Source organism: Ictidomys tridecemlineatus, chromosome 4, assembly GCF_052094955.1.
Source record: "Ictidomys tridecemlineatus isolate mIctTri1 chromosome 4, mIctTri1.hap1, whole genome shotgun sequence".
Classification (NCBI taxonomy): Eukaryota; Metazoa; Chordata; class Mammalia; order Rodentia; family Sciuridae; genus Ictidomys; species Ictidomys tridecemlineatus.
Genome location: NC_135480.1, coordinates 62085526 through 62110678, shown reverse-complemented (window position 1 = coordinate 62110678; position 25153 = coordinate 62085526). Strand labels below are relative to the sequence as shown.

Here is a 25153-nt window from a genome sequence, read left to right as displayed (position 1 = left end):
TAAATTTTCCATGGCGCATTGGAGACTGACAGGAAATGCCCTGTGATTGAAATTGTCTTTGTAAATTGGTTTATCTATATACATAAGGCAATGTTTAATCATTCCATATAGTGGTCCATACTTTATGAAAAAAACCAAGATTATATAGCATCTTGGACTTCTTTAAATTATTTTTATTGATTTGAGCTGGTAATAATATTACTAGATATCTTTGTATATTTGCTCAGACATCATAGCTACTAAATAGTAATTGCAATGGCAAGATTAGAACTTAGAAGATTGCATCCAGGGATTTTTTTTTCCTTTTTTTTTTTTTTTGATAAGTACTATATGCAATCTTTATTCTCTTGCAGCTTTACTTTGGGTTGCTATTTTTTTTTTTAAGTATGTTCATTGTTATACATTGGCCAGTTTTGTAGCTTTGACATGTTTGTGCTCACTTTAACCAAACCAAATGAAACTTGGTATATTTTTCTTTAAAAATTCCATAGATATGTTAAAATATTAGTAAATTGTTTTCTTTAGCCACTGTGAAAAAGATTTTGAAGTACTCTATTTAGAACCTATTACTAGCACCATCCCAAAAAAAGAAAAAAATCTAATACTGGAAAAGATTAATTCTTTTAGAAGTGATTCTAGTGCATGAAACTAATAAACTTCAGGATAAAGTGATCACAAACTGAATAAGCAACACAAACACAGTGGTGTTGAAAGCTATTTGAAGGCTTTACAAATTTTTCTGGATGTGTTGGGACTTACTGGCTGACATACTTTTGGAAATGCTTTCTTTGTCATATTTGGTATGTGTAAGTGATCAAAAAAAGCATTGTGGCAATATAACACCATATTATCTGCCATAGCTGTCCTTACATTTTAAAAAGTTTAAAACTTTTTTCCAATTATATACTACATTGTGCTCATTTGATTATTATTTTTAAAAAAGTTTAACTTACTATATAAAAGGAACCTTGAGGATTTTATTATTCAGATTTGTTTAGATGATTGACAGATGTAATCAGATAAAATGGAGTTATGTTGTAGGCACATTAAAAATGGGTTCATAATGTGCCATCCCTCTTCCGACTTGCAGGATATTTCAGGGAGTGCTGTCTGTCACTTAAGGAGCATTTCAGTAACACTAATCTCTCTGTCCACCCTCCTATACCAGATGTTAACTCATTCCAGCAAACTACAAAATGGATTGATGATGTCAGAACAGAAAGAGGAAGTGATGTTATCATCATGCTAGTAGGAAATAAAACAGATCTTGCTGACAAGAGGTATGAAGTGGGGTTTTTTTATGAGAATCTGAAATATTTAATATGTAAACACTAAACTCAGTACTTACGGGAAAATGAGTTATTTTGTGGAAGCCCATGTAAAAAAATCTCTTGTATAAGATTGTTTAAACATGAAACCTGTACATATTTTTTATTTTTATAAAGTCTCTCATAAGAGACTTTTAAAAATTATGATTAAATATACACACTTTATAATCTCATTTGTTAAATTCAGTGGTATAGGCTTTTTTATGTATGTGATTTTGTTTTATTTTTTAAATTTTTTAAATTGTATGATTGAGCCAGACTGTGTAGTTGAACTGAATATCTTAATTGTGGAAGTCAAAAGTGCAAAGCCATATTGAAGCCATAGGATACAAAGTATATTTACATATACTTTGTTAACTTTGTATAGCCACAGGATACAAAGTTTCAAGAAAAATATTTCTTAATTTAATTCTTTATTTTTGCAGTACTGGGGATTGAACTCAAGGGCGCTCAACCACTGAGCTTCATCCCCAGCCATTTATTTTATTTATTTATTTATCTTTGATGGACACAGTATTTTAATGTGATGTTGAGGATTGAACCCAGTGCCTCACACATGCTAGGCAAGCATTCTTCCACCGAGCCACAATGTCAGGTGCTGCCCCCACCCCCCTTTATTTATTTTTGAGACAAAGTCTCACTAAGTTGTTGAGACTGACCTCAGGTTAGATCTTCTGCCTCAGCCTCTTTAGCCTTTGGGGTTACAGGTATGTGCCACTGCACCAGACTAAAATCTCTTAATTTAAAAGTAAATTCAAATATGACTTTATCTTTTGTAATCAAATTTTTTGTACATGAATTGCTTATGATGCAAATTTGGCTTTTTTAGTGTATTCAGTATGAAAAGTTGAAGATTATATTGTTAAATTTACTCAAATTCCTAAGTACCTTTATTGTTATGTAGAAAGATATAGGACGATTGTACGTTTGCATTGTTTCTCCTTTATAGCCAGAGTCATCTATGGAGGATGCTTTTAAAAGTGTCTGTTCTTGGGCTGGGGATGTGGCTCAAGTGGTAGCGCGCTCGCCTGGCCTGCCTGCGGCCCGGGTTCGATCCTCAGCACCACATACCAACAAAGATGTTGTGTCCGCCGAGATCTAAAAAATTAATATTAAAAATTCACTCTCTCTCTCCTCTCTCACTCTCTAAAAAAAAAAAAAAAAGTGTTATTTTATTGCTTTTTTTTTTTTTTTTTTTTTGGTAGTAAGGATTGAACCCAGGGAGAGCTCTATTACTGAGCCATATCCCCAGCTCTTTTTATTTTTTGAGACAGGGTCTCACTAAGTTGCTGAGACTAGCCTCAAGCTTTGTATCTTCCTGCCTCAGCCTCCCAAGTTGCTGGGATAACAGGTCTGTGCCACCACACCTGGCTATTACTTAATATTTCAATTGCACAAATGCTAGAAATTTTAATAATTTTCTTTAATGTAATATTTGTCAACAGCTTTGGGGTTACCAGCTTTTTTAGTAATTTTAGCCAGAGTATCACCTCTCACCTTTTAATTTTTCCAAGAATAGAGCTTGTTCATTATACTAAAATGACTTCCATATGAGTGAAAGATTTCGCTGTTTAGCAGAAATCACTAAAAGAAAATGTTTTGGTCAATGTTTAATAGAAAGGGTGGCCTTATATAAGCATGACATGAAATTCTGAAGCCATAAAGGAAAAGATTGTTCAGTTTGAATACATAAGGGTCATATTCATTTATAAGATTGACAATAATTCAGAACATTGATAATACACAATATTGACAAAAGTTTGAATAAGCAAAAACTCTCATACACTAAAATGTAGCTGTTAATGGGAGGGGCAATTTGACAATATATCATTTAAAATACTCACTGACTCAAATCTACCTCTAGTATTCCTTAGAGAAGCCCACAAAACACTCAAAGATGACCATATGAGAATTTTATTGCAACATTACTATAATGCTAAAAATTTTAAACAGTTCAAATGTCTTTCATGAGCAGATAGGATATATAATTTTGGGAAGTATTGAAAATACTTAGTAACCATTAGAAAGAAAGACAAATTTATTAATAATAATCTACCATATATCTAACACATGAAGTTTAAAAAAGCACTTGATGGGTATATCTAATATGAATCTTTCTGTTTAAAAAGATGGTAGAGATATTTATTTGCTTAAAACAATTTTAGATAAGAATACATGAAAATTAACCATAGTTACCTTTGGGAAGGAAGCGAGATTATGGTGGATTTTATTATTGATTAATCTTTTGTAGTACTGGAGATTGAACCCGGGAGCACTCTACCACTGACCTCCCCAGCCTGTCCTTCCTCCCTTCCCTCCTTTCTTTCTTCTGTGATTGAACCAGGAGCACTTTACTACTGCACTAAATCCCTAGCTCTTTTTATTTTTTATTTTGAGACAAGGTAAGATGCTTAAAGCCTTACTAAATTTCTGAGACTGGCCTCCTCATGTCTCAGCCTCCTAAGCTGCTGGCCTTTTCCTTTTTAATTTGAGATGGAGATGTAGCTCAGTGGCAAAGCACTTCCCTAGCGTTCCTGAGTTCCTGGATCCCCAGTACCACAAAAAATAAATGAAGAACATGACTGTGCATGGTGGCTCAGGCCTATAATCTCAGTTACTCAGGAGTCTGTAGGTATGATACTCAAATAAATAGTTATGAGGAAGGGAGGGTTGATGTATAATGCTAGGAATAGTGGCTTATGCCTGTAATAAGTGATTGTGGAAGCCAAGGCAGAAGGATTGCTGGTTTGAGGACAGCCTCAGCAATTTAGCAAGACTCCATCTCAAAAAGTAAAAAGGACAGGGGAAAAGCACAGTAATAAGGCACCCTCAGGTTCAACCCCCAGAAACGAAAGACAAATATGGTATATAATATACAATTACATAATAAGAATATACTTATAATGATTTAAATAATATGTTATTTGCTATATATTATTATTACATGCATATATATGTATATATAAACTCTAGATAGTGATTTCAACTTATTTTAATGCATTTGTGTCAATTTTTTTTTTTAAATATCCACAGATTAAAAACTTAGGACTTAATGGGTTAAGGGAGAGAAGTAAACCATTAAAAAAAAAACCAGGGGGCTGGGATTGTGGCTCAGTGGTAGAGCGCTTGCCTAGGACGTGCAAGGCCGTGGGTTCGATCCTCAGCATCACATTAAAATAAGTAAATAAAATTAAATAAAATAAAGATGTTGCGTTTAACTACAACTAAAAAATAATTTTTTTAAAGTAGGTTATTAAGTTTTGGTTTTGTGGGGTTTGGGAGGATTTGTTTTGTTTTTGTTTTGTGGTTCTGGGTTATCAAACCCAGGGCCTTTACCTCTGTCATTGAGTCTCATTCCCAGCCTGTAAGTTTTTGTTTGTTTGTTTGTTTGTTTTGTTTTGGTACTGGGGATTGAACTCAGGGACACTCAACCACTGAGCCACATCCCCAGCCCTACTTGTATTTTATTCAAAGACAGGGTCTCACTGAGTTGCTTAGTAATCTTGCTGTTGTTGAGGCTGACTTTGAACTCTAAATCCTCCTGCCTCAATCTGCTGGGATTACAGACATGCACCCCATACGTGGATAAGTTTGTTTGTTTGCTTTTACTTTATTTATTTAGTTTTTATGTGGTGCTGAGGATGGAACCCAGTGCCTCAGGCTCCACCACTAAGCCACAACCCCAGCCACCCCTCACCCCCAAGTTTTCAATTGTAAAAAAATTACAGGATGAGTGCTGGGTTTGTGGCTCAGTGGTAGAGTACTTGCCTAGCACTCGTGAGACACTGTTATTTATTTTAAAATAAATAAATAAATACATCTACAACTGAGTCCATCTGCATCTGAAAACAACAATAACAAATACATACACACACACACTCAGAGGATGAGCCAGGTGGTATATTCCTGTAATCCCAGCTGCTCAGAAGGCCAAGCAAAAGAATCTCAAGTTTGAAGCCAGCCTGAGCATCTTAGCGAATTTTTTTAAGTTTGTATTATTATTTTTTTAATATTTTTTAGTTATAGTTGCCAATATCTTTATTTAATTAATTTATTTATTTTAAATTTTTTTTAATGGACAGAATGCCTTTATTTTATTTATTTATTTTTATGTAGTACTGAGGATAGAACCCAGGCCCTTACACATGCTAGGCAAGAGCTCTACCGCTGAGCCACAACCAGCCCCAGCCCCAAGTTTGTATTATTTTTAAAATAGTTTAAAAATAATTTTTTTAATGTCTGGGGATATAGCTCAATGGTACAGCATCTCTGGGTTCATTCCCAGTACTACCAAAACAAAAGAAAAATGTTACCAGACAAATAAAAACAAATCTGTTAAAAAAAAAAAAAAATCTTTCAAGCTGGGTGTGGTCACAGATCCATATAATCCCAGCTACTGGGGAGGCTAAGGCAGGAGGATTGCAAGTTCAAGGCCAGCCTGGGAATTTAGCAAGACTCCTATCTCAAAATAAAATTTAATGGCTGTGGTTGTAGCTCAGTGGTGGAGCACTTGCCTAGCATGTGTGAGGCACTGGGTACGATCCTCAGCACCACATAAAAACAAATAAAATAATGTTTGAAGCATGATGTTCCCTTTTAAAAATAGATAGATAAGGGGTTGGGGCTGTAACTCAGTGGTAGAGCACCTGCCTTGAACATGTGAGGCACTGGGTTTGATCCTCACCACCACATAAAAGTAAATAAATTGTGTCCATCTACAACTAAAAAATATTTTACAAGAATAGTTGTAAAAATAAATAAATAAAATTTAAAAGAGATTGGGGATTGTAGCTGAGAGATAAACTGTTCTGGGGTTAAATTTCCAGTACAAAAAAGAAAATAAGCGTGTGTTTATACCTTTTTATTGATTAAACAGGGTACACAACTGTAATCCCATCTGTTCTGGAGGCTGAGGCAGGAGAATGAGAGTTCAAAGCCACCCTCAACAGTCTAACAAGGCACTAAGCAACTCAGTGAGACCCTGTTTCTAAACAAAATACAAAATTGGGCTGGGGATGTGGCTCGGTGGTTGAGTGCTGAATTCAATCCCCTCTACCAAAAAAAAAAAAAGTTAAATATAACACATACACACACAAATGTACAAAGTTTAAGTGTAGTGGATATTTTTCCCCCCTTTAGTTTTTGGTATTGGGATTGAGCCTAGGAATGCTTTACCACTGAGCTACATTCCCAGTCCTTTTTTTGAGACAGGGTCTTGCTGAGTTGCTTAGGGTTTCACTTAAGTTACTGAGGCTCACCTCAAACTTTGATCCTCCTGATTCTGCCTCTAGAGTCCCTGGGATTATAGGAATGAGTCAATGCACCCAGCCCACAAATTTTTAGATTAATATTGCCTGTATAACCATCATCTATATGTAGAAAAGTTATTTTCAAAACTCTGTTTATAATCTTAATAATGTCGTATTTCAAAAGTAAGAATTTATCTTTTTTCTACAGGCAAGTTTCAATTGAGGAAGGCGAGAGGAAAGCCAAAGAACTGAATGTTATGTTCATTGAAACCAGTGCAAAAGCAGGATACAATGTAAAGCAGGTACATGTCCATTGAGTATTAAAAAACATGAAATAATTGCATGAGTGTTCTGTTCTATAGTGTATAGTTTTCATCCAGTTAGTAACAAGGCCTCATGAATTAGCAACATTTCAGATAGTGAAAAAAGTAAAAATGAAGCATGGGAAATGGGAAAATACAAACTTTTCAGATTATACACAGGGCAACTCTTTTTTTGATTGCAAAGTTGTAAACTTACCATACTCTTACTATATTCCTACTTGAAAGTAAGCTTTCCTAGTTTCAGAGGTGGCAAGATTGTGATAAATGAAAGTAATTATTCATTGTCAGTTTTGCATGTGGTAAAAGTACATTTTGGTGAATTTATTCTTAATAAACTGCTGGTGTTTAAACAGTGTTAACAACTGGAATGTTTCAATGGAAGAGAGCAAGAAAATATAGAAATCTCACATTACAAAGTTTTTGTTTTTTTTTTTAAACAAGTGAGAAAGTAAAATCCTTTCAATTAGGATGAGCCTCATGGGGAAAAAAAATCTCTATATTGTTTTCATTTTTGCACAGTATTTTCCATTCCCTCCTTGTCTTGTACTATTAAGATGTCAGGTACATCTCCTCTGACATTTCCTACCCTACCTCCTGGCTAGGCTAATAATTTTGTGTTTTCACAGACCCCTTGCTCCTGTGAAATCACTATTATGGAATCTTACCACAATGTATTGAAAATCAGTCTCTTTATCTCTCCCCATCCCCTTCAAAATTACATAGTCACAGAACTTAGCAATGTGTGTGGAAGTATAGCAAATGATAAGTAGTTGAACCTGTAGAAGTCACGGACAATTTAAGATTTTGAGTAATAAAAGTTACTACAATATTATAATGAGCCAGTGTTCCAGGAAAAAGCAGTAGGTAACTTCATCTGAATTTCTCTATTAAAAACATTTTGATAAGGTTTTGAACTAGTAGCTTTTATGTCATGCTACAGAATATCTTTTTTTTGGGGTTAATGTTTTGAAGTTCTAGGATCATCAGCAAATATAGAACACTACTGATAACTAGGATCTTCATGATGTTTAATCACTCCCAAATTAACAGCTTTATTTAAGTATAAGTTGTATATCCTAATCCAAAGTGCTCCAGAACCTGAAGTGTTTTGATCACCTACCAGATTTCCTAAGTGGAAAATTCTACACCTGACCTTACAGGTACATTCAAATTATTGCAATAAATTACCTTCAGTCTGTGTGTATAAGAAACATGAATGAATTTTAGATTTGACTTGAGCCCCATACCCAAGATGCCTTATTATTTATATACAAATATTCAAAAATCTGAAATCCAGTCCCAAGCATTTCAAAAAGAGATATCATATGATTTATATAATTATATGTAACATATTATTTATATACTGTGTTTATATGCCATAAATTTTGCTTAGTTTAAATGTACAGGTCAATTATTTTAGTAAATCTATGGCATTGTACAACTATTGCCACAATCTGACTTTAGAATATTTTCATCACCAAGCGCATGATTTTTTTCTGAAAGCCTTATCAATATAGACAGATATAACTATATTCTGATAATGAAGAGAGATTTATTTTATAGAAGTATTGTCCTAAATTCAAAACCATTTACTACTTTGTTCTTCTTATTTATATGGTATGTGTGAACATCTGGTTTTGCTGAAGTTCCTGATTCTATTGGGACTTGATATCACCATTCTTTTAAATGTACATATAACGAAAATTACTTTTAAATTTTTGGAACAGACCTACCTTTATTTATTTATTTACTTATTTTAGCTTCCATCTTTTTTTAATATTTATTTTTTAGTTGTAGTTGGACACAATATCTTTATTTCATTTTTATGTGGTGCTGAGAATCAAACCCAGGGCCTCGTACATGCTAGGCAAGAGCTCTACCCCTGAGCCACACCCCAGCCCAGCTTCCATCTTAACTCACAAAAACCATTACCTGTTTTCATTTTATAGGGATAGGATTTTATTTCAGTATTTGGAGACCATGCTTTGTTTACTTATATAATTCAGTCAAGGTAGAAAAATCCTGGAACCCCCAAATGAGAGAATGAAATAAAAAAGAAACTAAAATCTTTATAATAGACATTTAAAAGGGGCTGTGGCAGCACCCATCTGTAATCCCATGAACTCAGGAGGCTGAGGCAGGAGGATCATAAATTTGAGACTGACCTCAGCAATTTAGGGAGACCTTATCTCAAAATAAAAAACAAAGGGATGGGGAAGTAGTTCAATGGTAGAGTACCTCTGGGTTCAATCCCCATTACTGAAAAAAAGCACATTTAAGTAATAGATTAAAATCTTTTCCCTTGCAACTAGCAATGATTAATCATGTAAAATTTATTTCTGTCAAGAGAAAGTGACTTGTTAATTTGTCATATTAACTAAGAAATACATTGCCCTTTTTCCCCCCTCCCCTTTTATTTTTTTGGTACTGGGGATTGAACCAGGGGACTTAACCACTGAGCCATATCCCTAGATCTCCCCCTCCCTTTAAAATAAATAAATATATAAAATTTAGAGACAGGGTCTCCTTGAGTTGCTTAGGGCCTCAATAAATTGTTGAAGCGGGCTTTGAACTCACTATCCTTCTGCGTTACTTAGCCTCTCAAGCCACTGGGATTACAGGCATGTACCACCATACCCGATTGCATTGTTCTGAGGGGTAGGCAAGGGCTACCAGGGATTGAATTCAGGGGCACTCAACCACTGAGCCACATCCCCAGCCTTATTTTGTATTTTATTTAGAGACAAGGTCTCACTGAGTTGCTTAGCATCTCACTTTTGCTGAGGCTGGGTTTGAACTTGCAATCCTCCTGTCTCAGCCTCCTGAGCCCCTGAGATTACAGGCCTGCACCACTGCGCCCAGCCTCACTGCATTATTTTTTATTATTTTTGATGGTTCCCTGTATGTTGAATTTTTTATAACATGCCACCTCTTTTCTTTTTTTTTTTTTTTTAATAATTTTTTAGTTGTAGATAGACTCAACATCTTATTTTTATTTATTTATTTATTTATTTTTATGTGGCGCTGAGGATTGAACCCTTGGCCTCACACAGGGGAGGCAAGTGCTCTACCACTGAGCCACAACCCAGCCCCATCATATGCCACCTCTTTTCATTCATTCTCATCTCTCCTGAAATCAGAAATGTTCCCAATATACATTTTGGATAGATGGCCAAAATTGAATATTAGTATATAGAATGAATTTCTGAAATACAAAAAAAAATCTAAAACTTTATCCTAAAAACATAATCAGAATTTTATATAGTGCCATATTGTCAGTTACAGTAATTTTTTTTAACTACATATTTTTATATTGGTGAGGGAATGCTAATTTTTGCTTCTTATTTTCTATAAAATATGTTTTCCACCACACTTTATATTATTTATCATAAAATCAACGGATACTGGAGATTTTCCTGATGCATGAAATTTTGAACTGACAAAAGTTGGTATTCTTTTTTTTTGATACTCTACTTTTCACTCAATGCTAATATATCATAACTTGAAAAACATTAGAATTAGATAATTTTGTACTAATTAATTTTTAATTTAATATTTTTTTTGTGTGTGTGTGTATGGTACTAGGGATTGAACAAGAGACAGGGAGCACTATACCACTGAGCTACATCTTAGCCCATTTTTTAAATTTTTATTTTGAGACAGAGTTTCCCAGATTGAATTTACTATCTATCTCTATCTCAGCCTCCCAAATCTCTGGGATTATAGAGGTATGCACCACTGTGCCCGGCCTAATTAAATTTTTATTATCACCTATTGGGTTAAGAAAGGCATAATCTTCCTAAAGTTATCTATTATATTGTGTCAATCTATTCATTTAGCTTTTGTAAATTTTTACTTTTGTTTATAATATTAGCTTTCAGAGTCATTATTTATTAGAGTATTTTTATATCTAAAATGTTTACCTATATTTGGAACTCCAAATAGGCCCACTACCTTATATAATTGTTAAATTGATTTGATATGTTAGTAATTTGTAACACTACATGATCTTTGATTTTGCCCAATTTCTGGCATATCAGAAATGATGTTAAGGTAAGCATTCTACAGTTTGGAATGTGATAGTCGGTTTGGGAAAAGTAGTGAGGCAGATGCCTAATTTGGTACCTACTAAAATCCCCCTAAGCCTTATAGAACCAAAACAATTAGTCTTTTCCTTTCTTCCCTATTTCTGCCCTATTGAACTGTTGTCTAACAGATAAAATCTTTAGTTTGCTCTTTTTGTATACTTCTTTGCTGCAAACATTTTACACACAGATCCAGTTCCTCATCTCTAGCTTTTCATTCATTCTGTTTCTTCTCGTTTTTAGCAACATTTATGTAGTACTTAACTCTTTGAGATTTTCAACCAAGGGATATTTTTGGGGGGTGGGTACTGAGGATTTAATCTAGGGGTGCTGTAATTGAGTCATATTCCTAACTATCGTTTTATTTTTTAAATTTATTTATTTTTTTATTTTTTTAGTTGTAGTTGGACACAATACCTTTATTTTATTTATTCATCTTATGCGGTGCTGAGGATCAAACCCAGGGCCTTGCACATGCTAGGTGAGCACTCCACCGCTGAGCCACAACCCCAGCCCCTCTTTTTTTATTTTTTATTTTGAGAAGGGTCTCACTAAGTTGCTTAGGACCTTGCTAAGTTGCTGAGGCTTTCCTCAAACTTGGGATCCTCCTGCCTCAAGCTCTCAAGTCAGTGGGATTACAGGCATGCGCTATGATGCCTGACGAGCCAGGTAAAATTTTAAAACTGCATTTAAATCCCAGCTCAGATGTTACCTCCTAAGAAATTCTCATGCTCCTAAGTAGGGCTTCCTTCCTTTGTTTTTTTTAAACTAAGGATTGAACCCAGGGGTGCTTAAGCACTTGGCCACATCCCTAGCCCCTTTTATTTTTATTTTGAGACAGGTCTCACTAAATTGCTTAGGGCATCAGTAAATTGCTAAGACTGGCTTTGAACTCTCCATCCTTCTGCCTCAGCCTCCCAAGTCATTGGGATTATAGGCTTGTGCCACCATGCCCACCTGAGGAGGGCCTTCTTAAATATATATTCTCATATCATTTCCTACTTCTTCTGTTTGTAGTGACTCATTACATTGTGACATAAGGAATTGTTTGAATCTGTGCTTTGCCACATTGCAAACTGATGAATTAAAAAAATTTCTTGAGCTGGGCACTGTGGCACATATCTGCAATCCAGCTACTTGGGAGGCTTAGGCAGAAGAATCACAAGCTTGAAACTAGCCTGAGCCACTTAGTGAGCCCTATCTTAAGATAAATATTAAAAAAAAAAAGAAAAAAACTGAGAAATGTAGCTCGGTGGTACAGTGCTTGCCTAGCATGTGTTCAATCCCTGTACTACCAAAAAAGAAAAAATTATATCCCTTAAAGAGTCTCAGTGCCTTAAGTTAGTAGGCACATGGTACAAGGGAGTTACATCCTATAGAAATTCTATACTACATGCCTAACTAAAAGAGAAATAATTGAAATGATCAGGTGGTTTCTTATGACATTCTGCTTGTTCACAGTGTATGCCTAAGATTAAGTACAACATAAGAATTATGAATCTGTTGTTCCTTTAGTCAGTATCTGTTCCCAGGTACTTCTCAAACATCTCACCAGGATTGGGTGTTTTCCTATTGAAGATAACTTTTTGTAATCCTTTCCTCAAACACAACCCAGCCACTTTCTCTGGGCTTATTCACATGATCTAAGAAAGGCCAGCTGTGTTGGATTTGAGAAGTCTTATGTTGATCTCTAAAATAGTACTTTTCTAAGTAATTATCAAAGCTAATTTTGACTAACCTCACTTTCACTATGTATAATACACTGTCTTTAGAACCTAACCCTTTGTGAAAGAAAAAAATTCTACTATATTATCTTACTAAGATGAATAAGATGAATGAGAGGGCTGGGGATGTGGCTCCAGCGGTAGCGCGCTCGCCTGGCATGCGTGCGGCCCGGGTTCGATCCTCAGCACCACATACCAACAAAGATGTTGTGTCCGCCGAGAACTAAATAATAAATACTTTTAAAAAGATGAATGAGAAATTTCACTGTACTATTTTACTAGATGAACATGAGTTTCTGTAGTACCATATTTCTATGACTCAAATGATATTTTTGCTGCCTGTTGCACAGCTATTCTTGTTTTGTCTCACCTGTTGGAAAACAGAAATTGTGTCTTTGTTCATGGTTGGTATTTAGCATGTTTTTCATATGATATTCATTTATAGGATGAATAGACACTTTAATATGCCTTAATGATGCTTAAGTCTAAGTGAAGAATAATCCAAAAACTATAGCCTTTCACTCATTACCCCCTGGTCATCCATCTTACTACCACCTCTCTCCTACAGCTCTTCCGACGTGTAGCAGCGGCTTTACCTGGAATGGAAAGCACACAGGACAGAAGCAGAGAAGACAGTATCCTTTTTTTCTTTTTCTTCAGAGAAGAAAATTTTTATTGTTGATACTAGTCTTCAGATTTTTCCTTTGCTGGCTAAGGAATATTGTGCCATTTCTTTTTACAGCTAGGGATTGATGACTCAGATAGATAAAAACTCAAGAGGTCTTCTACACAAATGAGGTCTACTATATAAAGTATCATTTGCAATGGCTGCTCACTATAATTATTCAGTGAGAGTGTAGGTTTTTTATTTGCTTTTTAATAGGTAGGAAACTTTTAGAATCTCAATCTCCTGCTTCTTTTGAGTCCCATTGGCTCAGGACTTTTTCCCCATAAGCTATCATTTTCTTTTCCTACCTTTTCTAAGATTCAAGCTCTGTTCTAGCATAGGCAATAAATAACTCAGAATGCAATTTTATCATACTCTACTTTCAGAAACAAAACATAATGAAGCACATCTAATAATCAGTTATTTCCAAGGATTTTTTATTTTTTTAAAAAAATTTTTCTGTAGCTGTAGATGGACAGAATGCCTTTATTGTATTTTTATGTAGTGCTAAGGATCAAACCCAGTGCCTCACACGTACTAGGCAAGCACTCTACCGCTAAGCTTCAGCCCTACCCCCAAGGATTTTGAATTTTAATGTTTCATTGTTTTATATTTTATCTTTAATATTTTTCCATATGTAGACATTTTTATTAAACCATAGAGTTCATAAAATTTTGTGTTCAACCCTTCCCACTTCTAAATATTTCATGTTTTTTCAAGCCACCTTTATTTTCATGGTATAATGTATTCTACTGAGTTGAAGTGGCATTACTTATTAAATTTCCCGTTATGTGAACTCTTGTATACTATTGTCAAACGTTTATTATAGATGATTCTATAGGGAATATCATCTTTGTATTTTCTTACTCCTGAAGAATGTTATCCTTAGGATAGATTACTATGAATCGAGCTTGTATTTCATTCTGACTCTTGTTGCATGTAATAGACAGAAGCAAGTTTTTTCCAAATGATTACTGTGTATGGTGGGGTAGCTATATAGAATATATAGCAACTGTGTAGGCTCTGAAGTCAAATAGGGCTATAAGGGGCTTGCCAAAGATGTCAGAGTAAACAAGAATTAGAATTGTGCTTTTCTGTTTATGGCTCCTTAAATTTTGTTTCAGTGATTGACATTAAACTGGAAAAGCCTCAGGAGCAACCAGTTAGTGAAGGAGGCTGTTCCTGCTAATCCCTCATGGCATCTTCAACCCTTCTCCAGAAGCTCACTGCTTTGGCTCCCGTACTCTTTCATTGACTGCAGTGTGAATATTGGCTTGAACCTTTTCCCTTCAGTAATAACGTATTGCAATTCATCATTGCTGCCTGTCTCGTGGAGATGATCTATTAGCTTCACAAGCACAAAAAAGTCAGTGTCTTCATTATTTATATTTTACAAAAAGCCAAAAGATTCTAGCATATTCCAGTGATAACCTTAAAGATCAGATACATTTTCTTAACATTTTTCTTTTTTTAATGTTATGATAATGTACTTTAAAATGATGGAAATTTCAACAATATGAGCATGGCTTGGTTAAGGAGCAGTATGTTCTCAGCAGCATTTACCTACCTACTTGATCTTTCCCTGCTTTCCTCACCTCTCTCTTATCTGCATTCCCTATTCTCACCCTCCCACAAAGCAAACAGGAGGTGGCAATGCAGCAAACCCATTGGAATTATCTTTCAATTTTATAGATAGCCACTTGCTCTAGGCCAAGATTTCCAAAATTATTCTTGAGCACTGATATAAATTACTTAGACCTTCTTTGAGGTCAAAACTTAGCCATCATGGTGGGCAATGCTTAAATGAGGAAAGGATTCTGGTGTATCCTCAAAATGAGTACTAATGAACATACTGACTACTTACAAGTAGATGAGCATAAAATTTATTTCTGACCAAGACAAATGACAAATGACCCTTTCACATGTACTCTGGGAGAAAAAAAATAACCAAATGCTTCAGAACAGGTTTTTAATGTTTAATTATTCTTGATAAAATCAGTTCCAATTAACTCTTTCTCCCAAGGTTTTTAAAATTGTTGAGATAGCTATTGTTTGTTTTAAAACAAAAAACTCCACCCTCACCCTTTTGAGCAATAGATTTTGCTTGTATTTTCTTTCTTTTAAAAAATGCTATGCAGGCAAGGCATTGTGAAAATCAAATTCCTTTAAGAAACAGTGGAAGAATTTAAATTTGATGACTTGATCAAAACTATAACAAATAGAAATAATGATATCTAAAGCTTACCCACAAAAGAACCCTCACAGAATAGCAAATACCCTACTCTGAACATTTGAAGTCAAAATTAAAATGGAAATAATTTTCTTGTAAGCCCCTAGAGGCAGATAAGAACATTGAAAAGGGAAAGGAGAGAATGGAAACAAAAGTCAATATTATGCAGATTTATGCCTTATTTTTTAGCATTTTTTTAAATGTTGGGTCTTTCAAGCTGGTTTTGCTTTTTATTAGATCTGTATAGTTTGGTTAATTAACTAGTGATTTAGTTTTATATTTAAGCTACAATTAATCTTTTTCTTTGGTGATATTTATTTCTTTGCCTTTTTTTTTTAACTTTGAATTTTTAGATGTTTTGGTGAATCTTTTTAGAGCTTCATCACCATGGCAATATGCATTTCCCTTAAAACACTGCAAACAAATATACTAGGAGTGCACCCTTTTAATCTTTACTAGTTATTGTGAGATTGCTGTGTAAGTTAATAAACACATATGTAAATACATTGTTTGCAGGGAGAAAATTTCTGAGTTAAAGCTCAGGAAAAGCCTGCTGAATTTATGTTGTAAGCATTACTTAACACAGTATAAAAATGAAAAGACAACAAAAATAACTTCATACTTCCTCGTCTTCTCATTGCTACAAAACCCTTAACTCAGAAAACCTTGCTCCCCCTCTATTCCTCTTCCTCCTTCACTTTTCACTTATTGTCACCTTGTAATATTCAGAGAGCACTTGGATTATGGATCTGAATAAAGAAATGTTTTCAGGTAATCATTAGCCCACATACCTGTAACTTATACTCAAAGATGAGATGAGAGTTGTAAAGTGCTTTTATAATACAATATTATTGTTAAAAGCAAGGATTGACTCTTTTTGTTTTATTTTGACATGGCATGTCCTAAAATAAATATCAATTCAATATGGCAGATGGATCATATTCTTTATTTGAAAGAAGTTGTGATTTCTGAAAAGTCTTCCTACACTGTTGCATTTGATTCTTTTTATGTATCTTTAAGAAAGTAACCAGTATGCTGCTTTTAATATTGGTCTTTTTGTTTGGCTTGGGGTTCTTTAACTGAAGCAGTGAAGTGTGTTCATAGTCTAGGCTTTTTTTTTTAATAAACACAATTTTGCTGCCAAATATATATAAATAAAACACTAAAGAAAACAATTGTTGACTTGGTTTCCCATTCCTGCCAAGGTGTTGAATTAGCATATGCTCTTAGAACTATAAGAGGAACATGGAAGTCAGAAAAATAACAAGAAAAAATGTGAAAAACCATTGGGGAGTCCGAAGACTTTTCAATTGTTGGAGGAGTGGGAGAGTGGCTGCCACTTGAAAGATGGCTCTGGTAAAGTCAGTAATAGGATTATAGTTATGTACCCCATAATGACATTTCAACCAATGATGAATCATATACAGTGGTGGTCCCATAAGATTTTAACAGCCAGAAAAAATTCCTTTTGGCTACTGATATTGTTACTGATACCCTAGGCCAAAGGCCCTGCTGGAGTTCTGATAGACTGGATTCAGTTGCATTCCCATATCAGAAATAAGAACAATATAAAAAGGAAAAATGAATTTAATCACAGTTTGGCCAACTAGGAAGGTAGCCAGTCTGCCTCTAGTAATTCTGCCAGATTGTTACAATTTATAGAACATATAAAAGTCCAGCACATACAATTATGTACAATACATAATACCTGATAATAAATAACTTAGTTACTGGTTTATTATACTACACTGTTGGATGCCACTGTAAAGCTACTTGAGTGGTCTTTTACTCGGTACTGAGCCATGAAGGTCTTGGGAAGGATCCTGGCATTCCCATGTGTAGACTGCCCAAGATGTGAGATCTCTGCCCTTGCTCTACTACTGGGATTCTGATTGAGTGTAACCCATTGGAAACTGGACAGCTCACCTCCTACCATGGCAAAAGAACATTCCATGAACAACCTTTGATGCTTCCCCCATATAAATAAAGCAAACACAGGCTCTTGTGCTCTCTTTCCAGTGTGGATGCTTGACCCCTAAGATTGAAAAACTGTCCCATCCCTGCTTTCTAAAATTAATTCCTGGGTCCTGTGGTTTCTTCATTTTTTTCTTTTTCTTAGCTTTATTTCACAGCCAGCCCATTATACACAGAGGAAACCCAAATTCCACCACCTGCAGGGGACATGCATGAGACTATACTTTTAACATTATTTTTAGAGCATACTTATAAGAAAAAGGTTACTGTGAAACAGTATGCCACACTGTGCCAGCTGGCCTCATAGCTTGTTTAGTGCATCTCTTGATTGACTCTTGTGCTTGATTTAATCTTCTGCTGTTTTGTTCATCCTGGCCCCAGGAGCAATAAGCTAATAGACATGGACTCCATGTAGCCTAGGTTTGTAGTAGGCTGTACTATCTAGGTTTGTGTGAGTACAAATGTTCCCACCATGGTGAAATTGTGTCCTTTTGTTAGTGAGGACTGACTTTATTAGGAAAAATAGTTTTTTTTATCCTCAAACCCAGGGCCTCACAGGTGCTAGGCAAGCCCTCTACTGCTGACCCACAACCCCCGCCACCCCCCCCCCCCAGGAAAAATAGTTCTGCTTTTGCCTCTTCTGAACTACACCTTTGCTTTGGGTCAGAGATTGGCAACTTTAGCCCTACCACCTAATCTAACTTGTTGATTTTTTTGTTATTTGTTTTATCAGTATTGGGGATTGAACTCAGGTGTGCTTTATCACTATGCTCCATCTTCAGCCACTTTCATTTTTACTTTGAGACAAAAGTCTCTCTAAGTTCCCCAGGCCAACCTTGAGTTTGTGATGTTCTGCCTCAGCCTCCTAAGTAGCTGGGTGATAAGCAAGTGCCACTATACCCAGCTCTGCTACCTGTTTAAATATTATTGGAACTCAGCCATACTTTCACAGTACAAGGTTAGAATTGAATAGTTGCAATAGAGTTCACGACTCAAAAAGCCAATAGGATTTATTATCCGGCCCTTTTCAGAAAAAAAGGAAAACCCCTTCCTTGGTTCAACCACATCTGATCTTCTTACTATACAAATAAAGGCCACAGATTAGAATACTGCAAGTGTCCCCAGGAGTAATAGTAAGGTAGTGCTGTTGTCAAGTGAGGAATTGATGAAAAAAAAAGTAAAGCCCTGGAATAAGATGTGTCTCATGGAGATAACATTGGGAGTGATTACGTGGAATCTTAGGGGTCTTAGAACTCTTCACTCCAGAGCTTCACATCCTCAACTTGAGAGTCCATCTTTGACCCTTACCTTGTATACCTCTTCAGATTAGTAGCTTATATACCAAGGGGAATTTTAGTTTTGGAGAGGGAGGAGAGGACCAGGAATTGAACTCAGCACTGTACCACTGGGCTACATCCCCAGCCCTTTTTATTTTTGAGACAGGGTCTCACTGAGTTACCTGGGCTGACCTCATACTTGAGATCCTCCTTAGCCTCTCAAGTAGTTGGTTACAGGTATGTGCCATCATGTCCTGCATTTGTTTCTCTCTCCTTCCCTTCCATCTTTACTTTTTTTCTTTGTTACATATATCTCTGACCTAATCTTTGATTTCCTTCATTCTGGGAGCTTTGGATTTAGTTTTTTGTTTTTTCCTTGGGATGTACAATTACAGTTATTGATTTGAGATTTGTGTCAGTAGGGGGTACTAGGGATTAAACCTAGGGCCTCCTGCATTTATACTCAACATTGAGCTATATTGTAGCCTGAGATCTTTCTTTTTTTTTTTTTTCAATTGTTGTCAGACACAATACCTTTATTTTAATTATTTATTTTTATGTGATGCTGAGGATGGAACCTAGCACCTCCCACCAGCTAGGAGAGCACTCTACTGCTGAGCTACAGCCCCAGCCCCAGCCCCAGAGATCTTTCTTTTTTAATATATTCATTTACAACTGTAAAACTTCTAATATTGCTTTAGTCTTCCTGATACATTGGCCATTTATCTTTATAAATGTCCCAGTTTATTTCTAGTAATTGTCTTGAAGTTTGATTTTGTCTGATGCTAAAATAACTATTCCAGCTTTCTTATACTTACTGTTTGCATGGTATGATATCTTTTTCCATCCTTCTACTGTTTTGTTTTGTTTTAAAGACAGGGTCTTAATATGTTGCCAATACTAACCCCAAACCCAAGCAGTCTTCTTACCTCAGCCTTGCAAGTATCTGAGATTGTGGGCATGTGCCACTGTGCCTGGGCTCTTCCAGTTTTAGCTTATTATTTTATTTTATTTATTTATTTTGTCATACTGGGATTGAATCCAGGGGCACTTTCAAGTATTTTTGGTTTTGGTTCCAGGTATTGAACCCAGGGGTGCTTAACCACTAAACCACATTCCCAGCTTTTTTTATTTGTTTATTTTGAGACAGTCTCACTAAGTTGCTTAGGGCCTGGTTTTGGTTTTAGATTAATCTCTTTAATTATATTTTCAATGGTTCCTCTTAAGAATCCCAGGGTGGACAGGCATGGTAGCACACGCCTGTAATCCCTGCAGCTCAAGCTGGAGGCAGGAGGATTGCAAGTTCAAAGCCAGCCTCAGCAGTTTAGCAAGGTGCTAAGCAACTCAGTGAGACCCTGTCTCTGATAAGTACAAAATAGGGCTAGGGATGTGGCTCAGTGGTCAAGTGCCCCTGACTGAATTCAATCCCTGGTACCTGCCCCCACCAAAAAAAAAAAGAAAAAAAAAATTCCAGTGTGCATCTTTGACTTATCAGCAGATACTTTAGTATTATACTATTTTACATAAGGTACAGGTAATTTAACAGAGTATAATTCTATCTTCCTACCCTCCTCCCTGTCTTCTCTGCCATTTTTTGAGATTTATCCATAATTTGGTACATATATATTCTCATTTTTAAATATTCTATTTTATGACTATTGCAATAAATCCATTCTTCTAGACTAGATTGCATAGGGTGTTTTATCACTGAGCCACATCCTCAGTCCTTTTTTTATGTTGTGACAGGGTCTCACTAAATTGCTGAGGTTGTCCTCGAATTTTTGATCCTCCTATCTCAACCTTCTAAGTTGTTTGTGTTTCAGGCATGTTCTAGTGTTCCTGGCTTAATTCAGAACTTTAAAAAAAATTATTTTGATGACCATATAAAGTGATATGTAGGCCAGATGTGGTCCATAGGTCACCTCTAGATTATATTGTGTTATCTTCAAGGATTAATGTATGCCTTTTTCTGTGTGAATAATTTGAAAATCATGTACTAGACAGCTGGAAGAATTAAACATTCATATTGCAGTTCTATTAATGAATAGATTTAGAAGCAAACTGTGTGATGTCTTTTTGCACTTTTAGGGGGATTGAACCCAGGGGCACTATAAACATCCCCAGCCCCCCATTTTTTAATTATTTTTTTAATAGTTGGACAGCATGCTTTTATTTGTTTAGTTTTTTATGCAGTGCTAAGGATAGAACCTAGTGCCTCAGACATGGTAGGCAAGCACTCTGCCACTGAGCTACAGCCCCAGCCCCCCAACCTTTTTTTTTGTATTTATTTTTCTGTTTTAGTTGGACACAATATCCTTATTTTACATTTATGTGGTGCTGAGGATCGAACCCAGGGCCTTGCATATTCAAGGCGAGCACTCTACCCCTGAGCCACAACCCCAGCCACCCCCCAGCCCTTTTTATATTCTATTTTGAGACAGGATCTCGCTAAGTTGCATAGGACCTTAATAAGTTGCTGCGGCTGGCTTTGAAATAACAATCCTCCTGCCTCGGCCTACCAGCCCTCTGTGACCACAAGAGTGCGCCACCACTGTGCCCTACTTCTTTTTTGCACTTTCACTATTCTGTTAGGGGGAGTGAGTGGAAAACACTGTAGCCAAAGTGTAGAGATGTTTTTGGGCAAAGCCAGAAGAGAGGATAAGGGAATAAGGTAAGGAGATAGGGACTTTGCAGGTAGATCAAAAACCTATCTCCTTATGGAGGAGATAAACTGTAATATAGCTTTTATTTTTTCATTTTCTTGTTTTCCCTTTGGTTACCCAACAAGTTCAGTAAACTCTGATGGATGCAAGTCTTCATGATGGGGTTGGCAATGACATGGACAATGAAAAGCTAGAGCAGCAAGGGAAAGCTAGTCCACACTGATCCCCTCTTGGTACCCAGGTGGAGAGAATAGACAATACTTAAAGAAATCTTGACAAGTGATGACGAGTAAATCCAAGCAGACTAAGGTGTTGGGGGAAAAACAACTGGCCAGTGTATAAATTCTAGGTCTGGCAGAGCTGGGGTTGTGGCTCAGTGGTAGAGCATTTGCCTAGCATTTGTGAGGCACTGGGTTTGAGTCTCAGCACCGCATAAATATAAATAAATACAATAAATATAAATAAATACAATAAAGGTCCATCAACAATCAAAAAAAAGTTCTAGGGCTGGGAAGCATTTTGGTCTGAGGCCCAGAAATGAAGCTAAAACCCAACTCTTATCAGTTCTCTGGAGGCAGGTTTCAGGTTCAGCTGAGCAAGGACATCTGTACTACCCCATAAGGGAAAGGGAAAGAAAGGTTCCTGTGGGTGGCATAAAGCAGTAGAACTGTCCTAGCAAGCCAAATAGGCATTTAGTGTCCTTTCCAGCAAGTGTTCTCAGTAGTTCTGACATGGAGCCATATACTTGGTTCTGGAGAAGTGCTCAACTGTCCAGATGCTCAGAGTGAACAGACCCTGTCTACAAAATCCTCTCAAGGAGGGGGCTAGTTGAGCTACCCCATGAACATCATGACCTGAACAACCAGGCAGCTCTTGGGCTGTCCAATTTGCATAGATTGTTTTTTCTGAGTTTAGATTGTTGTCTATGGGGATTAATGTTTTTCTCTATGTAATCTTTCTCTTTCCATTGTGACCATGTTCTTCCCTTGCCTCACATATTTTGAGGTTCTCTGTGATCCTAGGAGTCTAGTTCAAGCTCCTTCCCCAGCATTGAAGACCCCTGATAGTCTGATCTGCTGACCCTTAGTTCCCTCTACAGTCAAATCACACTGCACATGTGGCTGCATCCAGTGAAATCCCAGCATTGACTGATTGAGTGTTGCTTTGGTGTGTTTCCTCTTCTAACAATTCTCATCAGACCATAGTTGGGGCATTTTTCATTTAATCCAATTTAAGACAATTACTTCCTCAGATTCTGACACAGCATGCATGACTTTGGGCAATTTACTTTCCCCCACTGCATCTGTTCCTTTGTAGGTAAAACAGATACTAACAAGTGGCCCATGGAGATGCTGTGAAGACCTAGGAGATAAAGATTGGGAAGCTCTGGGTGGTGAATTTGAGTGGTACCAGCTGTAAATAACAGACTCAAGTGCCCTGCCCTGCAGCTCCCTGACACATTCATGGGAAAGAATCTGGATTGCTTAGGCATTTCCTACATACTGATTCCTAAAAAACCCTGAGACTGAGTCCCTGAGAGAAGGTACAGAGGAAAGGGTCATTCTCAGAGGCAGCCTCAGAGATGTCCCTGCAGGGGCATGCGACATACCCTCTAGTGAGATGGCTTAGTGGAGATGCTACTGAAAGACTTGAGAGGGCAATGGGCATCTGTTAGAAAATTAAGGCTGAGGTTCTAGAGCATAAGTTGAGTCTGATACACTGCTGGAGCCCCAGAACACAGTGCAGGTCTACCTTGGGCCTCTGAAGAAGTGCTTGCATTTATGCTTTTGCCTGTACCCATACAACTTCCTGGACTATGCCCTGTGCTGGTGAGCTTGCCCATAGGGTTCTTTGCAACCTGGCCCCACCCACCAATCCTTCTCACCATGCAACCTGCTGTGACAAGAGACTGATTCTTACACTCAGTAAAGACCTTTGCTCATGCTGATACTTCTTTTTCTGTATAAAGACTCTTTCTGCTCAGATGGCCAAACTCCTACTCCTTCCAGGTTCAAACTGAAGTTCCACTTCCCACTCCAAAGTTTTCCCCAGTTCCTGGCAGACTCCAGTACCTCTTCTTCAGAGTTTCCATAGCACCTTGTTCCTCTCTTGCCTCAGTGAATCATTACTGTTTATATGTCTCCCCTCTAAGTTGGTTCTCAGGAAATATGACTGAGATGGATACCTATATTTTTGTCAGCCAGCTCTCCTGATCCTACTTTTGGCAGTGTCCTAAATTTCTTTCAGGACACTGTCCCATCCCTGTGTAAGCCCTGGTTTTTTGATTTGTTGTTGTTGAGGGGATGGGATGTTTATTTTGTTTGTTTGTTTGTTTAGTACTTCAAATTAAACCTAGAACCTCGCACATCCTCAACAAGTACTCTACTACTGAGCCACATCTCCAGCCCTTTTTATTTTGAGACAGGGTCTTACCAATTTGTCCAGGATGGCCTTGAACTTGAGATCCTCCTCCCTCAGCCTCCTGAGTAGCTATTTCTGGGCCTAACTATCCCTTATTGTTTTAGACTACTATTTTTCAGACTACTATGATTGATTCAGGGGTGGCTATAGGACCAAATTTGTACTGTTATGTCTGTCACACTCAGGACTTCCTTCACACTGTTAGAAGAGAAACTGTTGGCCAGGTGTGATGGCACAGGCCTGTAACCCAGCTTAAGAGGATGAGACAGGAGGACATCAAGTTCAAGGCAGCCTCAGCAATTTAATGAAACCCTGTCTCAAAAAAAAAATAAAAATGGGCTGAGAATGTAGCTCAGTGGTGGTGCCCCCCACCTCACCCAAAAAAGAAGACAAATTCTTTTGACTGGTTTTGAACCCAGGAACATCAAAGTCAGGAGCTGCTGGACTCCAGACTACTGCAGCCTTCAAATGAGCCAGCCCAATGGATGTAAAGATAGAAACAATGTGAAGTTGAAGTGACACTATTTGAGCCCCTGGTATTTGACTTCTCTGTTATGTGTTCCCATGTTTTTCCTTCTTTGACTTGAATCAGTTTGAACAGGATGTTTCTGTCACTTCCACTTTAAGAGGCCTGATATATGTTGGTTGTTTTCTTCCCTGGTCAACTCATTTCTATAAAAAATAATTCATTAGCCAGGCATGATGACACATGCTTGTAATCCCAGCTACTTGGGAGGCTGAGACAGGAGATGACAAGTTTGAGGCCAGTCTGGGTAACTTAGTGAGACCCTGTCTGAAAAAATAAAGGGCTGGGGATGTAGCTCTGGGTTCAGTCCCTAGTACCAGGAAGAAAAAAAAAAATGATTCAACTCTAGAAGGAAGGTTCCCACTGGAAAAGAAAAAACGACACAGGTCTCAGACTAGCAGGCAGGGCCTGCTGTGGATCATGCATCAGTTCAGATAATAGAGACCCTGGCACAACCCCTCCTCTTGAGTCCTCAGGGATGGCCAACTTCAACCTGTGGGTAGGGGAAGCAATGTTCAGAAAGGTCAAGTGACTTGCCCCAAATTGTTTAGCTAAGATAATGTCACCAGTTCCACCTGACCTCAGAATCCAAACTCTTCTCATTATTAAGAGAAGGCACTGGTAGATGCTGGGCCACAGGGAAACCGGGCCTCCTGGGAGAACAAAGCAAAACAAGCCAGAGCCAG

At 37.0% G+C, this 25153-nt stretch overlaps 1 protein-coding gene across 4 annotated transcripts in view; it reads left to right on the top strand.

The window, feature by feature from the left end:
- Positions 1-16536, top strand: part of Rab6a (RAB6A, member RAS oncogene family) — a 66680-nt gene extending 50144 nt beyond the window's left edge. For all 4 annotated transcript variants that reach the window (XM_005323178.3, XM_005323177.3, XM_013357693.3 and 1 more), the window contains 4 exons: positions 1169-1280; positions 6786-6879; positions 13278-13344; positions 14501-16536. In XM_005323178.3, coding sequence (XP_005323235.1) covers positions 1169-1280; positions 6786-6879; positions 13278-13344; positions 14501-14565 — 338 coding nt within the window. In that variant the 3' untranslated portion in view covers positions 14566-16536. The remainder of the gene's footprint in view (positions 1-1168; positions 1281-6785; positions 6880-13277; positions 13345-14500) is intronic.
- The last annotated feature ends 8617 nt before the right edge of the window (positions 16537-25153 follow it).